General features: G+C 41.8%; 1 protein-coding gene across 11 annotated transcripts in view; it reads left to right on the plus strand.

Moving 5' to 3' along the window:
• PCDH15 (protocadherin related 15) overlaps positions 1-26,479 on the plus strand; it is a 1,468,744-nt gene that overhangs the window by 1,320,032 nt on the left and 122,233 nt on the right. For all 11 annotated transcript variants that reach the window (XM_075935032.2, XM_075935036.2, XM_075935034.2 and 8 more), the window contains 2 exons: positions 15,250-15,359; positions 16,428-16,568. In XM_075935032.2, coding sequence (XP_075791147.2) covers positions 15,250-15,359; positions 16,428-16,568 — 251 coding nt within the window. The remainder of the gene's footprint in view (positions 1-15,249; positions 15,360-16,427; positions 16,569-26,479) is intronic.

The raw sequence follows: 26,479 nt of genomic DNA on the forward strand, positions 1-26,479 counted from the left end.
TCATGTGAAGCTCCTGTGTGCTGGCCTGTAGTATATATGGATATGTCTACACTAAAAATGAGGAGTAACATTAGTTCAAATCTAGGGGTTTGATTCGAACTAAGGCACCCCAGTGCACACTTTCACTTTTGAAACAGATGTTGATCGGAGTAACACGCCGGTGAGATCATGCTAACAAAGTGCGGGATATTTAAATCCCCACTTCATTGACTATTTTGAATGCCTACATTTGCATCCCTAGTTCGAACTAGCGTGCAAGTGTAGACATACCCTATGAGGTCAGATTAGATGATCTCCTGGTTACTTCTGACCTGAAACTCTATGAATTGCATGTGCTAAGTTCTAAAAGCTTTAAAAAATTATCTAATTATTTGCTCTAAAATTAAATTATATCCCTTTCTCTTTTTTCCAATTAACAAAATTATGTCTGCAGAACTGAGTGAGTGGGAATTCAATTAAATGTAGAAGGAAGAAATTGAAACAGAAGCAGTTACTAGATTTACTGCCTGACTTTTCTTTATTTCTATTTTACTACTTCAGTCAGAATATATAACAAACCTTCTGCAGCTTTTCTAGTTTAAAAAAAAAATCCAAATGCACAGTCAAGTAATTCACTGCTAGAGTTAGCTGACAGTTTTTTAAAAAAACATATTTTCCTTAAAACATTGTTGGTTGGCTTATCTTATTTGAGGCACAATGATGGTTTGAATAGAAAGGATCTTCCAACAGAAGACTACATTAATTCAAGTCATTTTATGTTTTAAATAACATCTTTCCTGCAAATAATTATAAAGCATTTTTCAGTGAAGCATTTTTCAGCAAAATAGACAAGATGTTTTGTAGAGAGGGATACAGTACATGCAAACATGAAAGACATTGCATATAAAGAGAGAATAATATAAACTAAAATATAGTTGGCAGTAGTTAACAGTAGCAATGAGAGAGGATATATGAGCCACCTGAGAGGGATGGGAATAGGATAATGAAGTTAACTTTCTGATAAAATGTTTTAAACTTATCAGGTTAAGGATGTTATTTCATTATGTAGAAGTGTTTTTTTTTAAAGATATGAATATTTATTACTAAGATAGTTAGACTTTTGTAAACCAAACAAAGCCAAGAATGTACTGCTGGCTAAATATCCATTTGTATGATACAAAATATGTGCAAACTATTGCACTTCAATGTTATGGTTAATTTTTTCCATTTATTTTGGGTTTTGCAGCTCTTCAACTTAATTTTGATCAAATCTTATGCCCATGCTTTTGGGGATAGAAAAATTTCATGGTAATTTCACAGTGCATTGGGTGGCAGACAAACTGAAAAACAGGATTACTATCCTAGACAATCTACCATGGAGAAATAGAAAGAAGGCAAAATAAGGGCATGAGAAAATCATAAAATTTCACTCTTCTAATTAAAAAAACCCTATTAGATGTTATGCCTAACAGAGATTTGATACCTTCCTAAGAGAGAAGCAAGGAGATCTAGAACATGTAATGGCAACCCAAATACAGCACATTCAAAATATGCAATTTACAATTTGAAAACTCCTTTAAACATCTTCCTTTATTTTTTTTAATCCAATTTTTTCTAATTTGATCTTTTTTTTTATTTGAGACAAGCACAGTTTACTGAGCTGTCTTTTGTTTTCTCAGCAGTACATCATGAAACAAACACTACAAAGGTCCAAATACTAAATGTGTTCACAACTCTCCTTTCCCCTCCCATCTAAACTCTCCCAAGAGCTAAGGGTTTGTAATTTTTAGAAATGCTGAGCATCTAGGACGTATCTAGACTACACAGAATGGTTGAAAGAGGATATGCAAATTCCACGGGATCACACTTCTTCCGATCAAAAGTGAAAATAATTAAGATGTGTCTTTTTCATCAAACTGCCTCCATCCTCGAAAAGCCGCTTTTCCTCAAAAAAGGAGGTTTACGTGGGTTTTCGAGAGAGGAGGATTCAACAAAGGGGGGGGGTTCTGAAAAAGCCGCATCTTAATTACTTTCACTTTCAAAAGCAGAGCTTTTGAAAGTGCAATCAGAAGAAGATATGCAAATTCCCACTGAATTTGCATATCTTCTTTCGACCATTCCCTGTAGTCTACATGAGCCCCTAGTGATCCAAATGAAATTCTACTGAATGCCTACTTTTATTTAAGAGCCTATATGTAAATAGCCAAGTTTTTTATGTCTATTATGAGTACAATAAAAAGTATGAGGGTTTTTTACAAGGCAAAAACAGGTAAACATACACAAATGAGATAGTGTCATAGCTTCTGAACAATGATAATAACTGATACGGTGTGCAAGTTTTATATATACATCAAGGCTAACCAAGGCAAAACAGCTGGGGGTCTTTTGCTTATTCTTAGCGACTCTTGTCACTTTTGTCTCCAATCAGAAAAAATAACCTAGTTTCTCCTTGTCAGGGATTTTTATCTCCTTCTTCCCAGCCAGAGTCCAAACTGATGGAATGAATATAGGCAGTGAGGAATGCAGTTAACAAAATCTTTGTTCTTTCTTTCACAATGACCTTTTGGTTTCAAAGTCCTTCTTGGGAAGTACCTTACATCTTCTCTAGGTAGCCAGCCATTTGCATTAGAGAAGACTTTTCTCCTGTTCAATCAGTTCATGCTAAGAAATTTACAATGTATACACTAACTTAATTTTATACCATGGGCTATACATGTTATAAGTGAAATCATTGCATGCAGCATCTTACAAGCATTTCATCAGCCCTAAGTACTAAATACTTTCTTATCTGTTTAACCATTATAACAATGCTAATACACAGGTGAACCAGACTGGTTTCTAGCTATGCTTTTGTCAGTGTTCATTCAGAACTAAGAGCCTTCTCATGACCCTGCATCGGGTCTCAAAGCATTACAGCCTCAATCGTTAACTTTACACCAGTAGTGGAATTCTTCCTCTTCCCAGGCAAAGTAAAGGATTTCTATACTTGCCAATTTTAAGGTTGTTTTGTTCCTATAGAGTGGCTGTTATTGGGTATATTGACCTACACCAGCCAGGAAGAGTTAATGATTACCATGGGCTCCATCAGCTTCCCCCTGCTAAACCTACAACAGGTGCCACCAGGTTTGGAGGGAGGGGTTAGAGATCAGCTCTTTATCACTAAATCTGAGGCTATGTCTACACTACAGGGATCTATCAGAAAAAGGTACGCAAATTGCTGTCCAATAGTTTTTTCGGAAGAGGCTTTTCCGAAATTTGGCCCATCTACATTGGGCCAAATTTTGGAAAAACTGCCTCCTTCAGAAGAGCCCTTCTTCCTCATTGTATATTAAAAATGTATATTAAAAATGTACACACTTGGACTGAAGTGGAGATGAACGTAGGAGATAGCTGTGTAGAGAGTCTCTGGGTTAAGCTACAAGGGGTAAAAAACGAGGGTGATATCATGCTAGGAGTCTACTACAGGCCACCTAGCCAGGTGGAAGAGGTGGATGAGGCCTTTTTTAAACAATTAACAAAACTATCCAAAGCCCAAGATTTGGTGGTGATGGGGGACTTCAACTATCCAGACATATGTTGGGAAACTAACACAGCGAGGCACAGGCTATCCAATAAGTTTCTGGACTGCATTGGAGACAACTTTCTGTTTCAGAAGGTTGAAAAAGCTACCAGAGGAGAAGCTGTTCTGGATTTGGTTTTAACAAATAGGGAGGAACTAGTTGAGAACTTGAAAGTGGAAGACAGTATAGGGGACAGTGATCACGAAATAATAGAGTTCATGATCTTAAGGAAAGGTAGAAGGGAGACCAGCACAATTGAGGTTATGGATTTCAGGAAGGCAGATTTTGATAAGCTCAGAGAACTTGTAGGTAAGGTCCCGTGGGAAGCAAGACTGAAGGGAAAAACAACTGAGGAGAGTTGGAAGTATTTCAAAGGGACGTTGTTAAGGGCCCAAAAGCAAACAATTCCGCTGTGTAGGAAAGATAGAAAATATGGCAAAAGACCAGCTTGGCTTAACAAGGAGATCTTGCATGATCTCAAAATAAAAAAGGAGTCATATAAAAAATGGAAACTAGGACAACTAACAAAGGATGAATATAGGCAAGCAACACGGGAATGCAGGGGCAAGATTAGAAAGGCAAAGGCACAAAATGAGATCAAACTAGCTACAGGCATAAAGGGAAACAAGAAGACCTTTTATAAATACATTAAAAGCAAGAGGAAGACCAAGGACAGGGTAGGCCCACTGCTTAGTGAGGAGGGAGAAGCAGTAACAGGGAACTTGGAAATGGCGGAGATGCTCAATGACTTCTTTGTTTCGGTCTTCACCGAGAAGTCTGGAGGTGTGCCTAACGTAGTGAATACAAGCAGAGAGAGGGTAAGTTTAGAAGATAGGATACACAAAGAACAAGTTAAAAATCACTTAGGAAAGTTAGATGTCAGCAAGTCACCAGGTCCTGATGAAATGCATCCCAGGATACTCAAGGAGCTGATAGAGGAGGTATCTGAGCCTTTAGCTATGATCTTTGAAAAATCATGGCAGACAGGGGAGATTCCAGAAGACTGGAAAAGGGCAAATATTGTGCCCATCTATAAAAAGGGGAATAAGAACAACCCAGGAAATTATAGACCGGTCAGTTTAACGTCTGTCCCAGGGAAGATAATGGAGCAGGTAATTAAGGAAATCGTATGCAAACACTTGGAAAGTAATAAAGTGATAGGGAATAGCCAGCATGGGTTTGTGAAGAACAAGTCATGTCAAACTAATCTGATAGCTTTCTTTGATAAGATAACGAGCCTTGTGGATAAGGGAGAAGCGGTGGATGTCATATACCTAGACTTTAGTAAGGCATTTGATACGGTCTCGCATGATATTCTTATTGATAAACTAGGCAAATATAACTTAGATAGGGCCACGATAAGGTGGGTGCATAATTGGCTGGATAACCGTAGTCAGAGAGTTGTTGTTAACGGTTCTAAATCCTGCTGGAAAGGGATAACAAGTGGAGTTCCTCAAGGGTCTGTTTTGGGACCCGTACTGTTCAATATCTTCATCAATGATGTAGATATTGGGATAGAGAGTACTCTTATTAAGTTTGCAGATGATACCAAACTGGGTGGGGTTGCAACTTCTTTGGAGGATAGGGACATAATTCAAAATGACCTTAGCAAGTTAGAGAAATGGTCAGAGGTAAACAGGATGAGGTTTAATAAAGAGAAATGCAAAGTGCTCCACTTAGGAAGGAACAATCAGTTCCATACATACAAGATGGGAAGCGACTGTCTAGGAAGGAGCATGGCGGAAAGGGATCTAGGGGTCATAGTGGACCACAAGATGAATATGAGTCAACAGTGTGATGCTGTTGCAAAAAAAGCAAATATGATTCTAGGTTGTATCAACAGGTGTGTTGTAAGCAAAACTCGTGAAGTCATTCTGCCGCTCTACTCTGCACTAGTTAGGCCTCAGCTGGAGTACTGTGTCCAGTTCTGGGCGCCACATTTCAAGAAAGATGTGGAGAAATTGGAAAGGGTACAGAGAAGAGCGACAAGAATGATTAAAGGTCTAGAGAACATGACCTATGAAGCCAGGCTTCATGAACTGGGCTTGTTTAGTTTGGAAAAAAGAAGATTAAGGGGGTTTTCAAATATCTAAAAGGGTGTCACAAGGAGGAAGGCGAAAATTTGTTCCTCTTGGTTTCTGAGAACAGGACAAGGAGTAATGGGCTTAAAGTGCAGCAGGGGAGGTTTAGATTGGACATTAGGAAAAAATTCCTAACTGTCAGGGTGGTCAAATATTGGAATAAATTGCCAAGGGAGGTGGTGGAATCTCCCTCTCTGGAGATATTTAAGAACAGGTTAGATAGACATCTGTCAGGGATGGTGTAGACGGAGCTTGATCCTGCCTTGAGGGCGGGGGGCTGGACTCGATGACCTCTCGAGGTCCCTTCCAGTCCTATTATTCTATGATTCTATGATTCATTGGAGGAAAAAGACAGGATTTCTGAAAGAGTGTGTCTGCTCTTCCACAAAAAAAAGCGGAAGAGCAGATGCATTCCCTGGATGCAGCGGAGTTTTTCTGGGATACCAGAGGTATCCCAAAAAAACCCTGGAGTGTAGACATAGCCTGAGAGAAAGGAATGGCTTGAGATCTGTCTGCCTGCCAGAACTTCCCCAAGGGGTGGGAGGCCTGAAGTGGGACTATTGTGTAATTTCTCACCAGCAATTTATTTGCTAATATTGAGTAACTCTGCTACAGGTGCTGTCCAGTCTAAGGGGATGACAGTTTAGTAAAAGACCTTTTGTTTCTTTACACCTGACTGGGAATCTGGTAGAGAGTTGACCCGAACCCAGAAGGGTCTCAAAACAAAATGTTTTTGACTTGGTAAAAGATCTAACCCCTTGAATAGAGCTACAATGACTTTGGAGGTAGAAAATCAGATTACTACTACTGTGTTATTCACCTTGCACCTTACATGACTATAATTTCAAAAAATTCTGTTTATTTGTGAATGAAGCAAACAATTCTATAGCAGATTTTTGTTTTCCCTTCTTTAAGTGACAGTTGTTTGAAATAGCCTGAATGTTTATATTGTCAGAATATATCCCAGAAAGACATTTGGGAGGCATTTAGAAGTATTGAATTGCTGGTAAAATGGCTGAAGTATGTGATAAATGCAGTTATAAAAAAATACTTATGGTATGTCATTAGTTTATCACATGAACCCAAAATTTATGACATGATGTGGTGAATGAGAGGGGGGTTAAACACCATTTTCTGAACATTACATTAATAGTAGTTTTAACTCTTTAGACCTAACCCTAATTGCCTTTCCTCTAAGGGTTAAAACCATAGGCAGTGAATGCTAAAGAATCCCCAGGAATGCTAGGGAAGGAGGAAATGACTTGGCAGGATGCCAGGAGAGCCAATGGAAACAGTGTAGGCTTTTGAATTGGGAACAGTGGCCCTTCCTGTTCCTATTGTGTGGCCAGAGCAGAGCCTTAGAGGATATTAAATAATCTATGGATTCAGGAATGGAGAATTCAGTGACACCCATGCCTAAGGAAGGACTAAATTTTGGAACTACTGATATGTGAGTAGAACAGGGAATATTTAATCAGACATGATCAGGTTATTTTCTCTATTTTGGGGGTTTGTTGGACTTCCCTATGGGAAGCACAAGTAACCACTTTGTTACATTTTACAAATGGAATCCTAGGGAAGCACATCTCTATGTTTTTAATCCTTTTATTTTTTCAGTTTTTCTATAATACGTAGCAACCAAGCAATGTTTTACCAACGTGTTTTCTTATTTTTCTTAATAAAAATTAAACCTTTAAGACCATGAACTGATTCCTGTGTCCTAGAAAGGTTGTGTGTATACACATGCCTAAGACTGCACAGCCAAACTGCTAAGAGAAATTTAAAGTTTTCATGCTCTCTTCAGAAGGAAGGTTACAGGAAGGAATTCCCAAAGTTAATTATTATCTCCCATTGATTTCAATGGGAATTATGTGCCTAAATACTTTTGAGGATCTACTGCCAGAAAGTATGTGACCGCTAAAAGTAAAAGCCATCTGATCTGAATCTTAATCAGGTGATTTAGCCACATGACCATTTTTTCCCTTCTACTATTTCATTTGTTTTCTATACTTCAGATCAAGTGGCTTAGACAAGCTCATGGACCATAACTAGTGTTGTTTATTATCCCTCTAATAAATAATTTTCTTTTTATTTCTAAATAATTTTAATTAGTGAATAAAGATACCTCTCCCTATTGCCAAATTAATTTCACACTGAATATATTTCCCAAGTGAAAACAATGCTGCTACTGTACATTTTAGTCTTAAATATGGAAAATGATGTATATATCTCTAAAAACCTATCTCATTATAGATGAAGTACAGGGCAAAAAACAATATGTTATCTATTGAGATATTCTGCCTTTACCAATTCACTTATCTGTAGTTCAGCAAAAGGTTCTTAAGGGACCAACTGTATGTTTTAATTGAACTGATGTATTGTCCTGTGCACTTGATTACCTTAGTTAAATCAAGGAAATGAAATCAATGAGGTGCAATTACTGGAAGGTTAAAAGAACGTGAATTCCCTTGGTTATGTCTCCACTTCCTTCAAATTCTCTCATATTGAATGCAAAAGCAGCTTCCCAATTGGTATTGATTCATCAATCCGTTGAATTCAGCAATATTAGAATGGAATTTACAACACTGTGTCTTTGTTGGTGTTTTGCAGGGGTTAAAGCACTAAAATGTGCAAGTTGGAACCAAGTTTTTATATAAGAAATCTTGTCTTCACAGATTTCAATTGTATGCAGTTTGAAGAAAGAGAGGAATAAAAGAGTCTAATCTAATGTAACATCAAAAAGATTTCAATTTCCTCACTAACTACATTTGATGAACACATGGACAGTTGGTGAAGGCCCTTTCCACTGAGGCCCCACCCCCCATGGGAGCCAAACTGCCTCCCTGCTCCACCACCCACTGGGGTGGGGGGAGGCGGCCGGGAGGGCACACATGCACCCCAGCATCCCTGAAGCACCAGTGGCTCCATTCTCCCTGGCCCCAGAGCACAGGGAGAGAGAGTAGGCAGCAGGCAGTCCTAGCCTCCTGGCCCTGGAGCACGGGAAGAGAGAAGGACACCGATCCACAGCCAAGAGCATGGGAAGGGCAGTCACTGGGGGGCCGCAACACTCTGCCCCCAGAATGCCTACAGTGGGCATTCTGGCAGCAGAGTGTGATTGGGACCAGGCTAGTGGTTTGAGAAGGCAATGCCTTTCCCCACCTATGGTACCTGCCACCCCTGGATGAACACATTAAATCAGCTATATCAAAATTGGTTTGATTGCTTTCTTGCCATGTCACTAAGATCAACCTTAAAATGCACATTTATAATAATTATACAAATCTAGTTTTAGAGATTTAGTAAAATGTCCCATTATAAAGAATTTAATTTCTGTACTCTTCCTCAAAAGTAAAAAATAATTGTAGGACTAAACATAAGTGGAGAGACTGCAAATGATACCACAGTGCTTATTTTTCAATACACCTCTTAGCATGATGAGCTGTGGTCTTGGTTCCTCATTTGCCTTCTCATTTTCAACTAGTACAAGCTTGCACAAACTCAATAGTCTGGTGGTGGTGGAAGAGAAGAATAATTTGCTAGGTGAGATTTTTAGATGAGTTTTATATATTTAATATCTCTATTTGTAATTCTGACTAACATCCCTTCTCATATGAAAATATGCATATTGTAAGTCTGAAATCAAGGTCAAATTGTTGGCATATCAGTAACTTGCTAAGCAATGGTCAGACTTCAGTAGTCAAGTTTTCAAACAGAGTTCTATTAAAGAGTGAAATTTTCAATCCCTCTACAGCTTTGAACAGAGAATGTGGTGTGGTCTAAAAACGTCTAAGATTATTCTGAAAACAGGAGAATTTTTGACACAATATCATCTGAAACTAATACTATATTAATTGTAGACAACAGCTATCCTTCCCCTCTCCTATTTATTTCGAGTTTTCATATCCCAAACTCATAACTCCGGTCATCTGAAGAAGTGGGCTGTGCCCATGGAAGCCAATGAATGATACCATCTACATGTTTTGTTAGTCTATAAAGTGCTACCAGACCATTTGTTGTTTTTTACTTTTATTTAAGAGCCTAAATGTAAATAGCCAAGTTTTTTATCTGTCTGTATCTTATAAGTATAATAAATAGTGTGAGACTAGAAAGGAAAATATTGAATTAGATATCCAAATATCAACATCTGTATATGAATGAAAAAATATCTGCTGTTGCCTATTGCCAGTGGCCCTTCAGGAAAGGTCAGGTCCCAAATGACCCATGAGGCTCCCATGGAGAATACCTGGGGCCCACCAGCTCACATCCTTTAGCTAATTAGAAATGGAGCAGCTGAGTTGGAAAGAAACAACTAGAACAGTATAAAGAGGAAGTTGACACAGTGAGGAGAGGAAGTTGTTTCCAGATCCAGAGAAACCCTGTGGCTGTTGCATGCTGGAGGAAACTCCAGGATGTAGAATAAGCCTCTTTGTGGATGAGCCCTGAATGAGGATTTGGGAGTTGACAGTAAAAGCCCAGAAAAAATGGTCAGAGTCCTTGAAGAAGGGATATAGTGGGGAGGAAAAGAACTGGCATCTTCCTCTTGGCTAGACACACCTACAGTTTTAGCTTGATTCCTAGGAAGGGAGTAAGAAGAAGAATATACAGCCAGAATAGGAGAGATGGGGAGGAGGAAGAAATTAACTGAGAGATACACTTTACAAAAAGGAATAGCAGAACAAAAAATTGAACCCAAATGTGGATGATGGTTGGGGCAGCCAATTCTGTCAGACCATGTTTACTCAGCACGTGGCCTGTGGGCTGCATGTGGCCCGAAGTCCATGTGTTTGTGGCCCACGATGCAGTTTGGGCTTACGCAGTGCTCAACACACAGCTGGGAGCCAAAACAAAAACGTAGTCAATATAATGGTCATTGGATGATATGTGTTTTAGTAGTTAAATTCCTGGACAGTCATTGCTCATTAAAAGTGCTGTCAGATGGATGGAAATCAGGAAAATATTGCATTTTATTAATATCAGCAGAACTGACTAACAGGGCCTGTGTGTTGTGTAGTCTTGCCTTAATTTTTGTATTCATGCCCGTCAGTATGAAAGAAACTATTTGCATATATTTGCATATATATTTGCATGTATATGCAACCACACTAAAGTTGTGGCCCTTGGCATGTACTGTGACTATCATTGTGGCCCCTGGAGCTTCCAAAGCTGAGTAGTCCTGCTGTCAAACGATAGGGACTGCTGGTCATTTACTGATGGGAGGAGGCTACAAGAAGAAAAAGACTCCAGTGAGGAGGAAAATGAAGCCAGGGACTATTGGTTTATTGGTTATTAATTAATGAAATCTGTTGCTAATATTAATTAATGAATATGGAATTATGGAATGTAAAATCTGACTCAGGACTAACTTATAGAAGCTAAAAGAGCAAATTGAGGCACATGACTTGTGGCCTGGCCTTCTGACATTGCCACTTTATTCACCATTGTTCAGAGTGATTATTATCATATATTTTCCTTTAACAAATAATTGAAAGTTGTTGCTGAATTTACTAGCAGTATCTTACTTTACATTTGTTGAAGGGAGCTATTTAAATTACATTAGCACTGATTCATTTGTTGGAAGTGAAGGATAATTACCCATTGCTTCCTCCTTTACATGTATTGGGGAAGGAAGCTCTGTGGCACATATCAGTTGTTGTCAAAATGATCCTATTATTCTTGTGATTGGGTGAGGAGGGTTTTTCTAGAGATTGTATAGCCACATTGTTTTTCAGAAAAGTATTACTCATGACACTCATTATAGAGATAATGTACTAAATGTCCTAACATTTAGACAGTGAGACATCTGAGAGTGGAATAGTATTTACTTCATACCAGGAGATAGCTATTTAATTACATACAGTAAAATGAGCTGTCTGGATATGATTTGCTAATTTCTAAGAGTTTCAAGGCCATAAGCCCATCTGTTGGTAGAATATCATTTAAAAAACAAAAGAATAATTAAACTTACATAAAGAAGACTGGCCAAAGAGATGCTCAAAATGTAAGCTTCTTTATTTAACAACAAAGTTTTTAAAAAAGAAGCAAGTGGCAAAAAGGCATCTTTTAAAATGTGGGAGTTAAATTCTAGTGTGAAAAGAGCATAAACTCTGGCAAATGAAGTGTAAAAATATAATTAGGAAGGCTGAAAAAGCTAGCCCAAGGTTGAAAAAGTAATAGCAAAGAAATTTTAAATACATGAGAAGCACGAAGCCTGCTAAACAACCGGTGGGGCCATGTTGACAAATGCAAAGTAATGCACATTGGAAAACATAATCCCAACTATACATATAAAGTGAGGGGGTCTAAATTGGTTGTTACCGCTGAAGAAAGAAATCTCAGCATCATTGTGGATAGTTCTCTGAAAACATCCACTCTGGGTGCATCTATACAGCACACTCACCTCGAAATAAGCTACACAATGTGCACTATGCAAATTGTGCATCTTATTTCAGTCTTATTTTGAAATAAAGTGCTATTCTTAAACGTCCCTTATCCCCCATTCAACGAGATTTACAGGGATGTCAGAATAGCGAGCCCATTATATTTTGATACAACGGGCTTGCTCTTAAGGCGCAGAATAGCTTTATTGTAGACGTAGCCTCAGTGTACAGTGGCAGTCAAAAAAGCAGACAATGTTGGGAATCATTAACAAAGACATAAATAATAAGACAGAAAATATCATATTGGTGCTACATAAATCCATGGTACACCGACATCTTCAATACTACATGCAGATGCCGTCACCCCACCTCCAAAAAGATAGCCTGGCATTGGAAAGAGTTCAGAAAAAGGCAACAAAAGTGATTAGGGGTATGGAGCAGCTTCTGTATGAAGATAAATTAGTAAGAATTTTCAGCAAAGAAATGAAATAACTAAGAGGGGGTTAAGATTGATGTCTATAAAATTCTGACTGGTACAGAGAAAGTAAACAAGGAAATGCTATTTACTCCTCATAACTCAAGAACTAGGGGACAATAAATTAACAGGCAGCAAGTTTAAAAGAAGCAAGAGGAAATAGTTATTCAAACAAAGCACAGATAACCTGTGGAACTCTTTGCCAGAGGATGTTATGAAGGCCAAGAATAAAACTAAGGTTCAAAAAAGAACTAGATTAAGTCCTGGAGGTTAGCTCCATAATTGGTTATTACCCAGAGATGGTGTCCCTAACCTCTGTTTGCCAGAAGCTGGGAATAAGTGACTTGGGATATGTCTACACTACCCTCCTAGTTCGAACTAGGAGGGTAATGTAGGCATACCGCACTTGCAAATGAAGCCCAGGATTTGAATTTCCCGGGCTTCATTTGCATAAGCGGGAGGCCGCCATTTTTAAAACCCCGCTGGTTCGAACCCCATGCAGCGCGGCTACACGGGGCTCGAACTAGGTAGTTTGAACTAGGCTTCCTATTCCGAACTACCGGTACACCTCGTGGAATGAGGAATGAGGTGTACCGGTAGTTCGGAATAGGAAGCCTAGTTCAAACTACCTAGTTCGAGCCCCGTGTAGCCGCACTGCACGGGGTTTGAACCAGCGGGGTTTTAAAAATGGCGGCTCCCCACTTATGCAAATGAAGCCCGGGAAATTCAAATCCCGGGCTTCATTTGCAAGTGCGGTATGCCTACATTACCCTCCTAGTTCGAACTAGGAGGGTAGTGTAGACATACCCTTGGTGATTAGCAGTTCTGTTCATTACTTCTTGAGCATTGTCCACTGTTGGAAGGCAGGATACTGAGCTAGATGGACCTTTGGTCTGACCCACTATAGGCATTCTTATATTTTATTCTTCAGCTACCTAACTGACAAGTCTCAAAATGTAACTGTAAACTGAAAACTATCATCAAGAAGGGATTTTTTTCAACTAGTTCCCACTGGGATCTGTTCTACCCTTACTCTATCATTTTTGTAAATGACATGAAAGAAAACACAAAATCCACCACCAATAAAGTATGCATCTCACAAACAAATTAGGGAAGTGATAGATAATGAAGTTCACAGGTCATTTAGAGTGATCAGGCTCATCTTGTGAGCTGGATGCAAGCAAACAATATGGCTATGTCTATACTGGCGCGATCTTGCGCCATAGCTATGCAAACGAGGCTAAGCATGGAATATCACCGAGCCTCGTTTGCATATCTAATGAGCCGCCATTTTGCAGAAGAGGCTCTTGCGTCAGAAGGAGCTGTCTACACTGCCCCTTCTTGCGCAAGAAAAACCCTCTTGCACAATGCTGCTATGCTGATTATTTTCGGGAATAGCGGCATTGTGCAAGAGGGTTTTTCTTTCACAAGAAGGGGCAGTGTAGACAGCTCCTTCTGGCGCAAGAGCCTCTTCTGCAAAAATGGCGGCTCATTAGATATGCAAATGCGGCTCAGCAATATTCCACACTTAGCCTCATTTGCATAGCTCTGGTGCAAGATCGCACCAGTGTAGACACAGCCCAGGTGTTTTAATGTGGCTAACTGCAAATGTATTCATCCATGAACAACGAACGTAGGTCATACTTGCAGGTTAGTGGAGTCCATCCTGGGAAGAAGAGCCTCAGAGAGATTTGTTGTGTGGTGGAGGAGTGTAGAATAATCAGCTGACCACATGCTCAAATGTGACATTGTGGCCAAAAAAGATAATTTGATAATAAGATGCATAAACAAGGGAATCTTTAGTAGAAGTAAAGAGGTTATTTTACCTCTGTGTTTGGCACTGGGCTGATGGCTGCTGAAATACTGTTTCCAGATTTGAGGCCCACAATTCAAGGAAGAAGTCGATACATGGGAGAGGGTTCAGAGATGAGTCACAAGAATGATTAGAAATAATGTCGTACAGTGATAGATTTGATAGATTTATCTTAACAAAGAGAGTAATAAACATTAAAGATACTATATAAGTATATTTAGTAATGGGCTCTTCTATCTAGAAGAGAAATGTTTAACATTATTCAATGGCTGAAATTTGAAACTAAACAAATTCAGACTGGACATAAAGCATATATTTTTAACAGAGATGGTAACTAACCATTGGAACAACTTACTAAGAGATGTGGTGAATTCTCCACTGATGATTTTTAAACTGTGGATGTGGAAAGGGGGGCACAGTATTCACATGTATAATTTTAATTACCTGACCTTTTCCCTTGACTTCACTAGGACTACTCATCAGTTTTTATGCATGCTTAAATGCCTTGCTGAATTGAGGTCTAACTGCAGTGGATTTCACACAAATCATCTTGATGTATATAAAGTTTCTAATGTAGGACCTTTCCCCTACGTGTTTCTAGCAGATGTCATTTTTATTTAGCAGCGCATAGCTCTATAAAGTGGCTTTTTTGCTTATAACTATTGCTTGCTTTTTACCAGGTGATGAATATTCTTGGCTCCTGTTATCTTTATCCCCTATTTTTCCCTTCCTTATACCTTCGGGATGTGTTATAGCCTCACATTGTCATATTTCACATGCTAGCTATCTTCATTTCCAGTAGACAGTCAATATTGCTCCAAGGATTAAACTTTGTCATGTTAATCCAGATCCCAATTGTCATCCTGCTGTGGCAACCTAATAAGTGGGGACAAATGCTAATTTAGAGAATAAATGTGTGAATACATAAGTGTAAGAAAATGATATCCTTCTGTCTGATTTGCAGACCCCCGCCAGTGAGTGAAGGTGCACCCAAGGGAACTCTGATTGCTGTTGTAACTGCTGCTGCCTTGAATCAGACCATTATATATTCAATTGTTTCAGGAAATGAAGATGGTAAGTAAGAGTATCTCAGTGAAGTCACAGATTAATGTACAATATGCTAATTGAACTAAAACAATTTCAGAATGTGGCATATATAAATAAAACAGTTAGTGCTAAATCCTGGCTCCCCACCATGGCCAAGTAGCAGAAGCTGCTCTAGCCTCCACTACCCTACTTTCATAAATCATAGAGGGAAATTTGCGATAACATATTTTGTACTTGTTTTAGCTGATTGTAACAGAACTGTTTGCAAAAAGACTCCACATAACTTGAGTCAGTTCATACTAGCCTGCTGCAGCTTCACTCCTTGTTGTGGACCATTTTCTTGCCTGAGATGAACCCATGCCTCTTCTTCTGACTTGTCAATGATCTTCAAACAGATAACTGCAGATGTTGAGTTAACTGCACGCTTATACCTTTTTTCTGTCCATACAGTGCCCTGGCCCTTCTAGAGTGACCAATAGGAATGTCTAGTCTGTAACTGATTGCTATCAACAGGTCTTTCAGCTGCCCTGGTGATACTGTCCTACTTACAGAGAAAACTGATTTGTTTTAATATACTGTAGATTTCAGTCATGACAGAACCCTACGTATTATGTGACGTGTTGTCTAACTCTATGTGGTGTGTTGACTAAATCTGGTATTTAAAGAAAGAGGTAAACATGTAGTCTCAAGCTTACCTCATTCTCAGGCACTCACCATGCTTGATCTTAAAAACTGTAAACAAAACGACACTAAAGTTATTTGGGGGAAAACGGTATTAACCTTCTCTCAGATGCAGGAAGAGGTTATATATCTAAATAACTTTTGCAGCTTGCCCTAAAATTTGCTGTGCCAGTGCCTAATTCCAGTACCCAGATCAGCAGTTGATCATGGAAACAAAGAGCACTGTGGGGGCCAGGAACACTGGAGGCCTAAGGGTGGTGAAAGTTTTAGATTCCTCAACCTCTGAACTAGGACACAGGAATGACCAAGGTCTTTACAAGATTGGAAATACTTAGTCTTAAAGGTTTAATGAAATATCCTATCATCATTTACAGTCTTTAGAAAGTGACTAGTTTTATGTTTGCTGCATTACAGATGTTTTCGCCATCAATAACAGAACAGGTGTTATCTTCATTAAAAAGCCTCTTGACTACGAAAGTGTGAAAAGCTATAAACTTCGGGTACAAGCAGACTCCCTACAAGTGGTTCGATCTAATCTACGTGTCCCTTCCAAAAGTAAGTTATATTTCATGGATTTTCAAAAATACAAACATATTTTTTTAAAAGTTGAGAATAAATAATGTTACTATGTAGCTTATTTTATAGGGTACTGAGAATCATTCACTCTAACCAGTTATATAATAAATTTGTGTTGCTGTACTTTCATTCTGTATGTAGATAGTGATACCAAATAAATTGTAAAATATGCATTGATGCCTACCTAACAGTGTCTGCTCCTAAGAATGGGTTCTCGGAAGACATAATACATTATATGTCCATTATTTACATTTTTAACCTCATTATACACAGGAAAACAGGCCTCCAAGAGTTGAATTAATATTCTGTATAATTACAGTTTCTTCTTTAAATTGAAACAAAACCCATCAAGATCTCACTGACACAAAGTTTAAGAATATTTTTTCAAATGAAATATACAGTCCAAATACACACAGTTCACCATTTCTGCATTTCTTGAGTGCAGGGTTCTAAAGTTCTCTAATGCCACTTGTAAATTTATCTCTAGAGGCGTGTCTAAACTACATGGCTCCGTCGATGGAACCATGTAAATTAGGCAGGATGGCAAAGGGAAATGAAGCGGTGATTTAAATAATCGCCGCTTCATTTAAATCAAAATTGCTGCCGCGCTGAGCTGATCAGCTGATTGTCGGCACAGCGTGGCAGTCGAGATGGGGATCTACCAACCCCAGAACCCTTCATCAGCAGATCCTGTAAGCCTCACTAGGCTTTGCACTTTTTATGAAGAGGGAGGGAATGTACTATGTACAGGATTTGGTTTTCTTTATGGCTGAAAAAAGCCTTTGCTGGTGATTGAGATGTTCTTTTTTCTTTCATACCACTTTCTGAACATATCAAAATGAAGATTTAAAGATGTATGCCAGGGACAAGAGCATGAGGGAGAGGATGAGTCCCCACCTGGAATGAGGGAGGAGTCAGGGACAAGAGAATTGTGGGGGGAGGATTGATCTCCAGCTGAAGCAAGGCATGGGTGGGGGTAAGAGCACAGTGGGGTAGAGGCAGAATCAGTCTCTGGAATGAGAGAGGGTCTGGGGGAGGGGGGAGGTAAGCACAGTAGTGCTGGGGAGAGAGCAAATGGGATTTCCTCCACCCATCTAGAGATGATATCTATCTTTGTCACTGGTCCTAGCCAGTTCTTTGTCTGAGCTGCCCTTCCACAAAAAAGCATGGTAACAAAGGAGTCGCTATTATGCCTCTTTGGTCCCTCTCCAGTAGGAAGATCTTCATACAGCTTGGTCAGCCAGTGAAGCAGTTCAAACTAGCCATAATATAGAGACAGAATCAAGCCTTCCATATTTTTAGGATCAATATTGACACTTTAGCTGAAGAATCATAACATCTTTTTTTTCCCTACACTAAAGTGGTAGTCTTAAAAGAAATGTTGCTAAGTGTTATAGGTTATCTTCAAGATATGAACAAACTTATTTAAATGATTATACGTTGTTCTGTGTTTTAAGTTTAATAAAAGGTAATTTGTTAAATTTTATATTCATATTATAAAAATAGACATTAAATATATTTCAATGTAGAAGACTGTATAAATCTTAATCTATTTAAAGTGCTAGATGGTAAGGGGTCACCATTTTAAAAGGGCTTGTGAAATATAACAAAGGCTATACCATTGGGTAATAACCTTTTAAATAAGAATACACCGGTGAGACAAGATGAGTGTTTTATTGGACCTACTTTCGTTGGTGAGGGAGAGACAAGTTTTCGAGCTTATACAGCACTCTCCTTCAGGTTTGAGAAACTAAGTCAGAGCTCCTTATCAGAAGCTCGCTCCCCATGAACCAGGACACATCAACTCAAAGCAGCACCAGACTCTGCCAGAACAAACAGTGGAAAACCTGCAGACATATCTCCACTGCTACAATGATTAACACAGTCAAACTGTAGGTCCATCAATGGCTATTAGCCACAGTGGGCAGGAATGATGCCCCTAGTCTCTGATTGGGAATAGGTGACAGGGGACAGATCATTTGCTGATTAACTGTTCTGTTCCTTCCCTCTGGGGCACTTGGCATTGGCCACTGTTGGAAGACTGGATACTGAGTTAGATTGAACTTTGGTCTGACCTAGTATGGCCGTTCTTATGTTCTAATACACCTTTCAAAATCCATGAATCCTACACATGCCTATTACAACATGCTCTGTACCTCATCCAGCACACTAAAAAGGCCCAATCACTGCTATCTGGGTGAAATCAGACAATCACTAAGCTCTCTCACAAACTCACCCAGGAAAATGATAAAGGATAAAACCATCACATCCCCTATGGGTAAAACCCTTTTTTAACAAAGTGATCACTCTTTGCTAGGCATTAAAAATCATGGATTGACTAGACACACTGGTTTTATGGCTTATTACAACAATCTGTAATCCCCACTGACAACCCCCTCCCTGGATGCTTCCTGTTGCCCTTCCTTTTTTCCCTGTGTCTGAAGAGGTGGCACTTGACATTGAATGGTACCTTGAAATATATGTGAAATATGCTAAACAGTCTGTTCAAATCTTAGATTTAGCTGTAATTAAACACTGAGTTAGTTTCCCAGACTTGGAAAAAAGCTCTGTGTAAACTTGAAAGCTTCATCTCCCACCAACAGATGTTAATCCAATAAAAGATATTACATCATGCACCTTGTCATTCTAAGATCCTGGGACCAACACAGCTAGTGCAGCAGTACATAAAACACATTGATGGATAATTAAGATAAACTTTAAGCCTGAGCTGAAGTAAACCCTGTTATTGATTTCATTTTATATATTTGCTTCAGGCTCTATCCTTGTAATATTTGTCATTTTGAAGGGTGCTCTTATGCCAGAAAGGATGCCAAAGATTAATGAGACCAAACTTGTTTCTATTTACAATTAACATGGTTGCAAATAACACTAATGTACTGTTATGTAAGAAAGTTTCTGTCACATTAATAACACTTGGATCTGAGGCTCTTTGTATCACTCTCTGCAAGTTGTAAAGTTGTTGTGGGTTTTTTTTAAGTTTGATTATTTAACCTCCTCTATTCCGCTCCAAAAACAACAAACAAACAAAAACAACAACAAAACATTAAAAAAGCCCATCACCTTGAAGTTGGATGGAAGTTTAATGTAGTGTTCTAGGAACTTTGCAAAAAGAGAGAAAACCATTTTCATTTAAACTGATTTGTAATCCTGGTGCTGAGCATCTCAGTCCTTCGTTGCCTGGGTGGTGTGGGGGCTGGTGGGTCCCTCAGAAGCTGCAGCCAAAATCAGAGCCTCAGGCACTGGGCTAGGCCCACTCCCAGCATGCTGCTGGATTTCTTGCTGCTGCTTCAGGCTCTGTTGTCCCTTGTACATGGGTTTTCGTTCCCCTTCTCCTTGTTGCATTCCTACTTTAGATTGTTCCCGCAACTATTGTCACTAGTTGATTCTTAAGTTAGAACCTCCTCAATGGTGAAAGGAGTTTCGAGGTGTATTTGATCTGATTTTAAAGAAAAATGAATTTAATAATCTGAAATACTGTACAAATGAAGTACAGAGACAATTTGGCAATTACGTGTAACAATTCCTGCTTATACTGACAGAGCATTATCAAACTTATCTCATAGTAGACAGAAAAACCCAGGGATCTTTTGCCACCAGTTTATTATAAGCTGGCAATAAGTTTTTTAAAGCTAAAGTCCATCAGACTCAATCAACATTGTACTGCTGATTTTTCTTGGTATTTGTGAAATTTTAACTCAGTCTTCAGAAAATAGATCTTTAATAAACCTGAAAGCTCAGAGGGTATGTCTACACTAGCCCCCTAGTTTGAACTAGGGAGGCTAATGCAGGCATTCGAAGTTGCAAACGAAGCCTGGGATTTAAATATCCGGGCTTTATTTTCATCTTTCCGTCCAGGTGCCATTTTTAAATCCCCCTAGTCCAAACTAACTGCCCATGGCTACATGCGACAGTCAAACGTTAACTCGAACTAAGTCCTTAGTTCGAGTTAACTGTTACACCTCATTCCACAAGAGGGATTTAAAAATGGCGCCCAGATGGGAGATGGAAATAAAGCCCAGGATATTTAAATCCCGAGCTTCATTTGCAACTTCGAATGCCTATGTTAGCCTCCCTAGTTCAAACTAGGGGGGTAGTGTAGACATACCCTGAGTTCCTTAAAGTAATTTAAGGGTTTTTTCCCCATAATATTAATAGATTGTGTGATTTTTTTTCATGTCTTTATAATTTAACCTTTAACTAGAGGACTGCGCCCTCTGTTCACTATGCTCTCCAACCCACCTCCCACGGGGGTTGGCAACCCTAGCTCTCCTCCCAGCCACCGGGGAGGAGCGGGTTGCAACTGCGTCAGCCCAGGTCCCTTCTCCCTCCCCACTGCCCCCAGCCATGCCAGGCCAGGCCCCTTCTCCCTCCCATCCCCTTGTGTGAGCCTGAGACCCTTCTCCATTCCGTTGCCCCTCCACCCCCAGCCATACCAGCCCAGGCATCTTCTCCCTCCCCACCAACTCCCTGCCCCCGAACCCAAGCTGTGCCAACCCAGGCCCCTTCTCCCTCCCCATCCCCCTGTACCAGCCCAGGTTCCTTCTCTTTCCCTCCAACTCCCCATCTGTGCCAGCCTGGACCCTCTTTCCACCCCATCTGCCCCCCCCCCCATGCCAGCCTTGGTCCCTTTCTCCTTCCGTGACCCCGCTGCACTAGTCTGGACCCTTCTGCCCTCCCCTTCACCCCAGCCATGCCAGGACAGGCCCTTTCTCCCTCCCTGCCCCCAGACGAGGCTGCACCAGGCCCAGCTCTGCAGCTGGGAAAGGCTGCGACACAACAGGCCAGGCGAGGCCTGGCTCTTCCCCCAGTGACAAGGGAAGGCCAAGGCCACAGTGTCCAAGCCCAGTTCTCCACATGGCTGCCAGAGAGGGCCAAGCTCGCAATGGCTCCAAGGATGGGGCCTGGGGCAAAAGGGTCAGGGCTGGGGGTGGAGATTTACCTGCCCGTGCCTATCCACCCAAGCCTGTGGATGCTGTGATGTGATGACATCACGTTGTCATCCCACAGGATTTTTTTTTATATAATGAGATAATATTTTTGTTTCTTCTCCTAATATGATTGCTCTTTTGCATGTATAATATAGGAGACTAGTATGCTAATTCTTCAAAATATGATGTTTACCTAACTCTCCCAGAGTATGTCTACACTACAAAGTTAATTCGAACTAACAGACGTTAGTTCGAATTAACTTTGATAGGTGCTACACTAGCGCTCCGCTAGTTCAAACTTAATTCGAACTAGCAGAGCGCTTAATTCGAACTAGGTAGACCGCATTCCACGAGGACTAACACCTAGTTCGAATTAACTAGTTCAAATTAAGGGCTGTGTAGCCACTTAATTCGAACTAGTGGGAGGCTAGCCCTCCCCAGCTTTCCCTGGTGGCCACTCTGGGCACCACCAGGGAAACTCGTCTGCCCCCCTCCCTGCCCCGGAGCCCTTAAAGGGGCATGGGCTGGCTACGGTGCCCATGCCAGGTGCAAGCCTGCCAGCACCCAGACAGCAGACCCTGCACCTGGCATGGCTCAAGCCAGCCACCCGCTGCCACCCAGCCCTCCGCCTCTTCCCGGGACCAGGCTGGCAGCTCCCAGGAGCCTGCCCAGGTCCGCAAGAGGCGGGCGCCCACCTGGTCTAGTGCGGACATCGTGGACCTCATCCATGACCTCTGCACTAGGCACAGGAAAGTGGCCGTCTAGGGCAGGAGAGCTGCCAGCCTGGCAACCCAGGAGCAGGTGTGCATGAAAATCAGGGTGGTCCAGTGAGACCCCCAACCATGAGGCCTGAGCTTAGAATGGCCATACTGGGTCAGACCAAAGGTCCATCTAGCCCTGTAGCCTGTCTTCCGACAGTGGCCAACACTAGGGACCCTGGAGGGGATGGTCTGAAGACAATGACCAAGCCATTTGTCTCGTGCCATCCATCTCCAGCCTTCCACAAACAGAGGCCAGGGACACCATTTCTACCCCCTGGATAATTTCTACCCAACATCCATGACTTGATCTCACTTCTCTTTAAACTCTGTTCTAGTTGTAGCCTTCACAGCCTCCTGCAGCAAGGAGTTCCACAGGTTGACTCTTTGCTTTGTGAAGAACAAATTTCTGTTATTAGTTTGAAGCCTGCTACCCATTCATTTCATTTGGTGTCCTCTAGTCCTTCTATTATGGGAACTAATGAAGAACTTTTCTTTATGCACCCTCTCCACACCACTTGTGCTTTTATAGACCTCTATCATATTCCCCCCTCCGTGTCCTCTTTTCTAAGCTGAAAAGTCCCAGTCTCTTTAGCCTCTCTTCATATGGGACCTGTTCCAAACCCTGATCATTTTAGTTGCCCTACCCTCTCCCACCTCCTTTTCCCAGTCTCCCCGAGTTTTGGTCAATTAAGAGAGATTCTATTTTTGAACACACATGTCCTTTATTTTGTACATCAGGAAGGGGGGCTAGGGAGGAGTAAGTGGAAGGAGGTGAGGGAGGAATGGGGTACGAGCCCCCGATGGGGAGGACTGGGATGGCTCCTTAGGATGGAAGCTCTCCTGCAGCCCCTGATTGATCCTTCCCCCCCCCCCCCCCCCCAGATGGCAGCCTGCGGCAAGTGCAGCCGGGCTGATGGCTGAGTGCTGTGATGTGCCAAGTGTGGGCACTCAGGGCACTCCAGGCCAGGACTGCTTGCAAGCGGGGAACCCCTGAGAACTGTCTGTCCAGGGTGGGGGTCGGGTCCCTTTAATCACAGCCCTCGGCTAGCCTGAGACAGCAATTCCACGCTCTAAATCCTAATCTGATGCCCTGCCGGCACTGCTTCCGGCCATCCTTAACCTCGGTTCAGGGTCCACTCAATGTGGACGTGCTAGTTTGAATTAGCAAAATGCTAATTCGAACTAGTTTTTAGGTCTAGATTCACTAGTTCGAATTAGCTTAGTTCGAATTAGTGCTGTAGTGTAGACATACCCCCAGTGAAATGAGGTTCAAGGTCTGCACTTCCATGATCTTTAGTCCTGACCTAAAAAAACCCTGTTGTTCAATTCATAATAAGGTAGTGCAGACATGACAGCCTCTTATCAAAAAGCCAGAGTGAAAGTTAAACTCAAAGTGAAGTTTGCAGCAGTGGACTAAATAGGGGAATAACTTTTTTAAGGCTGCTGAATTGAACTCTGATTTATAATGTGGCATTTTCAAAGGATCATGCAGACAAAATAGGGCTGGCATACAGTGAAAAGTAATTAAACACCACAGTGTCCATCTATCTGGGAAATGATTAACACAGCCAGCACAGGGCATGATTTTTTTCCTACTTCTGCTTATTGAAGAAAAAGAATCCTGGAAGGGAGAAATACTAAAGCAGATTGACTCCATTGTGCTTAATCAATCTGTAATGAATTATTTCATCATTCAACATCTTATTGAATCACAATAATATGCAACACTGAAGATATCACAATCTATTTAAATTGCTAAACCTGAGAGAAGATATAACTGTATAATACTTGCCCCTGTCTTGTACTAAGGGCTTGGGCTTAACTTTGAATATTTATCATGGTGCTGTTTCGAACAAGCGCCATGTTGAAAGCACCACATCATAACTTTGAATATTAGTATGGCCATGCAACAACACATTAACTTAAGGCACACGTAATAAATCAAATAGAAACTAATTCCTTTACAATTAAGTAAAATCTACCTTATATTTGAGAGTTTGTGTCTGTCTGTCTGACAGTCTGTGAATCTGTTCAAAAATTCCTCCTAAACGGTAAGAGCTATGACCACCAAATTTGGTATGCAGCTTCCTCCTATCATAACTTAAAGAAAAGTAAGAGTTAATTGTGCCAGGCCAATGGAATTTGCCAGAAATATGATTGTTTCTCATAAAACACAAAAGGAGAGGTCTCTTAGCAGGCATAGTTATACAGAATGGTCACAGAAGGGCGAGGTGCACCAGTAAGAGAGTGGCTGGGTGGAAACAGATCTCTGGATGTTTCCAGCTACCATACTCGTGTAAGGTTCCCATTGTGGTCACCTGGGCAGCATGGGCCCCAGTGCCCACGCTACCTGGATGATCTGATGTCCAGGCAGCACAGCACCCTTCATGCTGGGGAGCTGACAGCTGAACAGTGCAGCCCCCACTAACCCAGCCAGCCTCACGGAGCTGCTGGCTGGGCAGTGCAGGCCCCCTTGTACTGGCTAGACCTGGAGATCTGCCGGCTGGGCACCGCACTCCTGCTACCTTGGTGAGCCCCAGGAAGTTGCCGCTTGTGTCCTGGCCAACCCCAGGGAGCCACCACCCGGGCAGCACAGCCACTGCTGCCCCAGCCAGCCCCAGAGAGCCAGCAGCGGGAATGTGCAGGATCAGCCAACCTCCTGCACCCACTACACCCTGCCCTGAGCCCCCCCACCTCCCAACCTCCTGCCCTAATCCTGTACCCCGCATCTCCTGCCCTGAGCCCCCAGCCCCTTGCTCTGAGCCCCTTCTCACTCCCAACCCTGACCCCTTCACCACCTACACTCCCAGCTCTCTGCCCTGAGCCCCTCTGTAATGACCTAAGCAATGCCGGGTAAGTGTGCTAGTAATTAATTTTTTTAAATCATGTAACAATCTTATATAGAAAGGATGACTTAATGTCACTTAAATTACTTTATCTTGTGCCTCAGATCCCCATATATAAAATGAGGATAATACTTCCCTAACTTGCAGTCTGTAATTTACAGAGACCCTACCTTGTGCACGCTACAAAAAATACTGGGTTAATGCCCAAAAGTTTTCCAGGTTCTTAAAGTTGTATTTGCACCTGCATCACTGTTTGATTGTAAAAGATCAATTCCCAGTGTCTAACCCTCGTCACCATGTTTGATACATATTTCAAATTGTAGTAGTACAGGCAGTCCCCGGGTTACATACAAGATAGGGACTATAGGTTTGTTCTTAAGTTGAATCTGTATGGGTATGTCTACACTACCCCCCTAGTTCGAACTAGGGGGGTAATGTATGCATACCGAACTTGCTAATGAAGCCCGGGATTTGAATTTCCCGGGCTTCATTAGCATAAAGCCGGCACCGCCATTTTTAAAAGCCGGCTAGTGAGAACCCCGTGCCGCGCGGCTACACGCGGCACGGACTTGATAGTTCGGATTAGGAAGCCTAATTAGCCGCGCGGCACGGGGTTCGCACTAGCCGGCTTTTAAAAATGGCGGCGCCGGCTTTATGCTAATGAAGCCCGGGAAATTCAAATCCCGGGCTTCATTAGCAAGTTCGGTATGCATACATTACCCCCCTAGTTCGAACTAGGGGGGTAGTGTAGACATACCCTCTGTAAATCGGAACTGGCATCCAGATTCAGCCGCTGCTGAAACTGACCAGCTGCTGACTACAGGAAGCCTGAGGCAGAGTTGCTCTGCCCCGGGCTTCCTGGAATCAGCCTCTGATCAGTTTCAACAGGCTGAATCTGGATGCCAGTTCCGACTTACATACAGATTCAACTTAAGAACCCCAGGCGTCCCCAAGTCAGCTGCTGCTGAAACTGATCAGCGGCTGATTCCAGGAAGCCCGGGGCAGAGCAACTCTGCCTCGGGCTTCCTGTAGTCAGCGCTGGTCAGTTTCAGCAGCGGCTGACTTGGGGACGCCTGGGGCAGAGCAGCTGGGGTGCTGCTGGGTTGCTCCCCAGCTGCTCTGCCCCAGGCGTCCTGATTCAGCCACTGCTGAAACTGACCAGCAGCGGCTGAATCAGGACGCCTGGGGCAGAGCAGCTGGGGTGCTGCCGGGTTGGTCCAGTAGCGCCCAGAGCGGCGCTGCGGGACCAACCGGCAGCGCCCCAGCTGCTCTACCACAGGCGTCCACGAGAAAAGCCTGGTCTGCTGGGGGGGGGGGGGCGTACTAGCTGTGCG

This window comes from Pelodiscus sinensis, chromosome 8, assembly GCF_052426305.1.
Source record: "Pelodiscus sinensis isolate ZL-2025 chromosome 8, ASM5242630v1, whole genome shotgun sequence".
Lineage (NCBI taxonomy): Eukaryota > Metazoa > Chordata > Testudines > Trionychidae > Pelodiscus > Pelodiscus sinensis.